Here is a 5,656-nt window from a genome sequence, read left to right on the forward strand (position 1 = left end):
GCCAGGTTGCCGACGCGCAATGCAGCCGGATCGGGACAGATCCCAGGGTGAGAGGCGGCTCCACGGATGGGGACTCGCCAAGAGCCCGGCAGAAGTCGTGTCCTCAGGAAGAAGAAGAAGAAAGAAAACTTCAGGTGTTGTTCACCATGAGAAGTCGATGTGATGGAGCGCCAAGAGAAGGGATTCGTAGTCCACGCCCTCTCGCGGAGGCCGAGAAGAGTCTATACCGTTGGTGAGCTACATACCTCTTCGGGGATGATGCTACAAGAGCAGTCTCATCCAAATGCTTGATGGCCCCTTCCGCAATTTTAAACAATCAATTGTTTAGACAAGGGAAGACCGTCGAAACCGAGGGGTGCTGTGCTCGCAGTGGGTGGTGGATCGGGGTGCTGCTGCGATCTCCCGCATGGGTCGCACAAGCCAGACCTTATTCACTGACGTGTCGCGGATCATAGCAGCATCGTGCTGATCATAAGAGAGCTGGGTTGGGAGGGCAGAAAGTTCGTCTGGCTGCCCGCGCGGTCGATGAGCCAAGTTTCGGCGTGAGGGGTTCATGGGAGAGGTTGCAATGGATAATCTCCGCGAACATATGCCGCAAAACAACAAACCATGCCCATAAGACACCAGAGAGAGGAGAGGCTCGAGAGCAGGTTATTGGGTGCGACTCTTGGATATGACCTCGCCCCGGCGGGACGACTATGCTATTCCTCAGGATCGGTGTTATGACAATCGGAGAAATCACGAAGGGAAGGGAAGGGCTGGGTGGCGTGCAGTCCACAGTCGTCCCAAGTCTGCACGAAAGACGACTCCTGCAATTAGCCTTTATGAAACCGGTGCAGGGGTTCAGGGACCAGGGCGTCGGACGACATGACATCAGATGGAAGAATCGGACGGCTGTAGAAGGATTGGAGCAGCCTTCGTTGACCGGCCGAGAAAAACCGCGGCCTGGATTCAGGAGAAGGGGGGAGGAGAGGGGAGGAGAGCCAACACGTGATCTGGGGATGTTCGGTGAAAAAAATCGAGGGACGGGGATCGCAAGGTGGCTCGGGGTGGATGTCGACCAAGCAAGAGACAAGGGGCCTGGGCCAGTTCGCCGTGTTCGCTGGAACGCTGCAGGCGAGAAGCCACAGAAAGGGGAGTTGGGACGAGGCTGAGTTTCCCCTTTGGAAGATCAGCTGAAACAGGAACAGCCGGGTCAAGGGGGCGAACCATGTTTGGGATGAAGAGAACGCAGCTGCGACGGGCAAGAAGGGCAAGAAGGCCGCTGCCATCTTCAAACTCGCCAAGTGGGTCTCTGGCGGGCATTAGATAATCAAGACTGCAGAGCGGACCTCACTGGCGCCCTGCAACGTGTCTCCCGATTGGCTGTAATTCTCCGAGTGATCCTCACTGATCTCGAAAATCATGCGCATCCCCGACCGGCACCATCCCGACGTCAGTTGGTTCCTGAACCATCGAACCCCCTTCTTCTGGGCACTCAAAGTGAACCTCACCTCCTCCACCCCGCTGCCCCTGAGCCTCCATTCGACATCTCCTGCTGCCAGGCCGCCTCCTTGGACCGCTATGCGCATGCTCGCAGAGCTTTCTTTCAAGCTTGATGCTATTGGATCACAACATCAGACGTTGAACCGCTTCCCCTGGCCAAAGAAGTCTTCGCTCGGGTTCTCCTTCCCTGATCCCATGTTTGCTTTTCCAGCAAGCCCACATTTCGCCACCGTTTCTCCCGACCAAACGAGGCCTCTGCCTGCCTTGTTTGGACTGTTGAATTAGTCTCTTTGGGGTGGAGTTTCTACAGACACGGCTCGGAGAAAAAAAAGGGAGGAGAAAGGGACGGCATGAGAGAGAGCGGTTGACGGTCGTCGATCTTTACGGGAACGCTACGGGACGATCATTTGCAAAGTTGCAAATGCCAACCGTGCATGCAGTCAGCACGATCGAAGTCGTCGTCGTTGTAGCTTCGATTCAACATTTGGATCTACAGTCACCGTTGCATTCTGCACGGCATCTCATCACCGTCCCATAAACTCACTTATTGAGCTCCGGTCCAACACCACCGCAACTGCAGAGGAGACGCGCATTCTGCTAAGTCTGATATAGGCCCTGCCATTCGGCCTGACTATGCCTTTTACGCACCCTCTCCGCCGAGGAACCCACAGACATTGAGGCACATCCCCGCTCATCCTTGGACCTCCTCCGTCGACCCCCGTCATTCCAGCCACCACCGCCTTCAGCCTTCACATCGACTGTTCGGGAAACACTCATGTACGCCAAACCACCAGCCTGCTCTACCAATCCCTCAATTGATCCTGCCAGGGCAAAAACTCCGTTCGCGCCCCCAGTCTCGCGCCTCCACTCCCCTCCACCACCCCTCTCTTGGAATCGTAAACACCAGACGACGATAAGCTCATCCCCCTACCCCGGCCCCGCAGCCTGCCCGCTCTCTGCCCGAACGTCTCACGATGGCTAACCCAAAGCGATGGTTGACCCGTCCTACAGCTAGCTAGCAGGCCAGCAGGCTTGGGTCAGGAGGCATGCCCGATCCATCGAAGGGTCGACGACCCTTGGCATGGGAGAGCCTCCTCCGGCTGGACTGGGAGCCATATGCTTTTAAAGATGGTCGCCCTTCCCGTTTCTCGACGAGGTTTCTTTCTTGCCTCAGCAGCCTCAGCTCTCCATCATTTGGTACATTCTTGCCAGTTCTTTCTTTTCCCGTTCAGTTTTTTGAACTTTGTCATTCTCTTCCAGGTGCTAGTCGCCCGTCAAACCCTTGAAGGGCCCTTGCTTCAGTCCATTCCTTCCCAACAAACCGATCCAACTTTCAAACACTTAGCAAACCGCTCTTCTTCGACTTCTCACGATCATTCGCCATGTTGCTCAAATCCACCGTTCTCGTCTGCCTGTTGGCAGAGCTTGGCCTCGCCAAGCAGAAGCGTCAAGCTGAGCCGTCGCCGATCCTCAGCAGCATCAGCATCCCGCCGCGCATCTCGACCGGTACCGGTGATGCGGTCTCCTCCGCTGCGCCCACCGGCATCTTCCTCAACACTTCGGCCCCGGCGGTCCCTGCCGTCACGACCCTCACCGAGGTCGCCACCGTCACCTCCACGAACGACAATAATGTCACTGTCACCGATGTTATCACCACCGAACGCACCGTCACGGCCAACCCTGTGACCATCATTGAACAGCCCAAGATCATCATCATCTCCCAGCAAACCTTTTTCAACTTCATCTCTGGTCTCGGTGGCGCTCCTCCTGCTGTTCAGCAAGGCGAGCAGGGCGGTTTCCAGGTCGGAGGCCAGCAGTTCGGTCAGTTCCAGTCTGCTTGCAAGGCCGCTTGCAACATGCAGTTCACCCAGTGCCAGAGCGTCGCCGGACAGAACTTCGCCGTCACCCAGTGCCAGACCCAGCTCATCGCTTGCAACAACGCCGCCAATGAGCAGACGACTGTCACTGTTTCCGTCCCTGTCACCTTGACCCAGACCGTTGTCGTTCCTCCCTCCGGCACTGTTCCTCCCGTTGATGGTGGCTCCGTTATCGCGACCACTACTCTGCCTCCTGATGCTGGCGCCACTGTCGGTACCGGCGGTGTCACCTTCGTCTCCTTGACTGCAGCTCCCTCTCAGACTGCCGCCGTCCCCGAGACCACTGCCGCCGTTGAGACCACTGCCATCGAGACGACCGTTCCTGATGCCACCGGAGGCCAAGTCGTCTCCACCATTTTCGTCACTCGCTCTGCTGGTGGTGTTCCCCCCTCTGGCCCTGAGGGTACCGCTGTCAGCTCCGCCGACGCCGTCGCCAGCTCCGTTGCTCTCACCACCTCTGCTGTCGTTACCACCGTCCCCGACGCCACCGGCGGCCAGGTTGTCTCTACGATTTTCGTCACTCGCTCTGCTGAGGTCCCTGCTGCTTCTGAGGCTGTTGGCTCTGCCTCTGAGGCTGTCGGTTCCCTCACGACCTCTGCCGTTGTCACCACCGTTCCTGATGCCACTGGAGGCCAGATCGTTTCCACCATCTATGTCACTCGCTCTGCAGGCGGACCCGCTCCTTCCAACGAGCCACAGCCTCCTGTCTCTGACCAGGGCTCCGTCGTTACCTCTGCCGTTGTCAGCACTCTTCCCGCCGTCACCCCTGGAGGCGAGCCCGTTGTGAGCACCATCTTCGTCACTCGCTCTGCTGGTGGCCCTCCTTCTGCCCCCGAGGGTACCGCCGTTAGCTCTGCCGATGCTGTGGCCAGTTCTGCTGTCGTTACCACCTCTGCTGTCGTTACTACTGTTCCCGATGCCACTGGCGGACAGATTGTGTCGACTGTGTACATCACCAAGACTATCGAGGGTGGCGCCGCTTCTGAGGCTGTCGGCTCTGCTGCCACCTCCGCTGTCGTCTCTACTCTCCCTGCTGAGAGCGGACAGCCCCCCAAGGTCACTACGATCTTCGTCACTGGCCAGCCTCCCGCTCCCACCAACGAGCCCGGCGTCTCTGACCAAGGTTCCGTCGTTACCTCTGCCGTCGTCTCCACCCTTCCTGCCATCACCCCCGGAGGAGAGCCTGTGGTTTCGACTGTGTACGTCACCGCCACTGTTCCCGCCGCTGCCCCTTCTGCCCCCGCCGCCTCCGAGCCGGTTACATCTGTCATCTCGATGACCCTCGCTCCCCCCTCGGGCTCTCCCGTCGTGTCTCTGGTCACCATCACCCTCCAGCCGACTGCAGGCCCCTCCGGCACTGCCCCGGTCACCTCCGCCGTCGTTTCTACTCTCCCCGCTGAGAGCGGCCTGCCTCCCAAGGTCACCACGGTGTACGTGACCGCCCCCGCTCCCACTGCTCCTCCCGCTGGCCAGGTCTCTGTCATCACCGTGACCCTTGGCGACAAGACTGGAGTCGTCACTATCAGCCCCTCTCAGACTGGTGCCATTGCGACCACCATCGCGTCCGCTCTCCCCAGCGCTGGTGCCGGCTCTGGTGGTTCCGGCTCCGGTGGCTCTGGCTCCGGCTCTGGCTCCGGCGGTTCTGGTTCTGGTTCTGGTTCTGGCTCCGGCGGCTCTGGTTCCGGTTCTGGCGGCTCTGGCTCCGGCAACGGCGGCAGTGTCGGCGACGAGGGCAGCTGCCCGTCCGCGGTCACGGTGACAGTGACCGCATCCAGCTGCCCCACCGCCGTCACCTCCGTCCTCACCGCGACCGTCTCCGTCGTCCCCACCGAGGCCCCCGCCGCCAAGAAGCACTCCTCCGAGGAGAAGCGCGAAGCCGCCGTTGCCCACCACCAGCGCCGCCACGGCCGCGCCTTCGGCTTCTTCTAAGCCAGGCGCTTGACTTACCGGTCATGACCACACGCATTGAAAAAAAGATAGACCGCATGATTTCATGAGACCAAAAAACGAAAGTCGGGCTGGACCTGCGGGAGGCGTCTTCCGTTGCAAGGCCGCCGACGAAAAACAGGGGTTGTGTTCCGCGTTGTCGCTTTCGACATCGGCCTGGCGCTGAAGTCTGCTGTCATCACAAGGGGTTTTGTTCAAGGGATCTGGTTTTTCTTGGTTGTTGGGATGGTTCTTTTTTTTCTTCTGCAGAATTTCGATGTATGTACTTCTCGGTGCTCAGTTACATAGACTTGTTCAAACATCAGCTTTCTTGGCTCTTCCACATGCACTGGCCCCCGCACTACTAC

At 59.0% G+C, this 5,656-nt stretch overlaps 1 protein-coding gene across 1 annotated transcript; it reads left to right on the forward strand.

Annotated features, from left to right (window-relative positions):
• Positions 1 to 2,867: 2,867 nt before the first annotated feature.
• On the forward strand, positions 2,868 to 5,291 carry CGGC5_v006251 (uncharacterized protein; the record flags this gene model as incomplete). Its single annotated transcript, XM_032022919.1, has 1 exon — positions 2,868 to 5,291. One exon carries the CDS (start codon positions 2,868 to 2,870, stop codon positions 5,289 to 5,291), a length of 2,424 nt encoding a protein of 807 aa, XP_031880306.1.
• Between the last annotated feature and the right edge of the window lie 365 nt (positions 5,292 to 5,656).

Source organism: Colletotrichum fructicola (assembly GCF_000319635.2).
Source record: "Colletotrichum fructicola Nara gc5 chromosome Unknown KSG_Nara_v1_contig03, whole genome shotgun sequence".
In the NCBI taxonomy this organism is placed as follows: domain Eukaryota; kingdom Fungi; phylum Ascomycota; class Sordariomycetes; order Glomerellales; family Glomerellaceae; genus Colletotrichum; species Colletotrichum fructicola.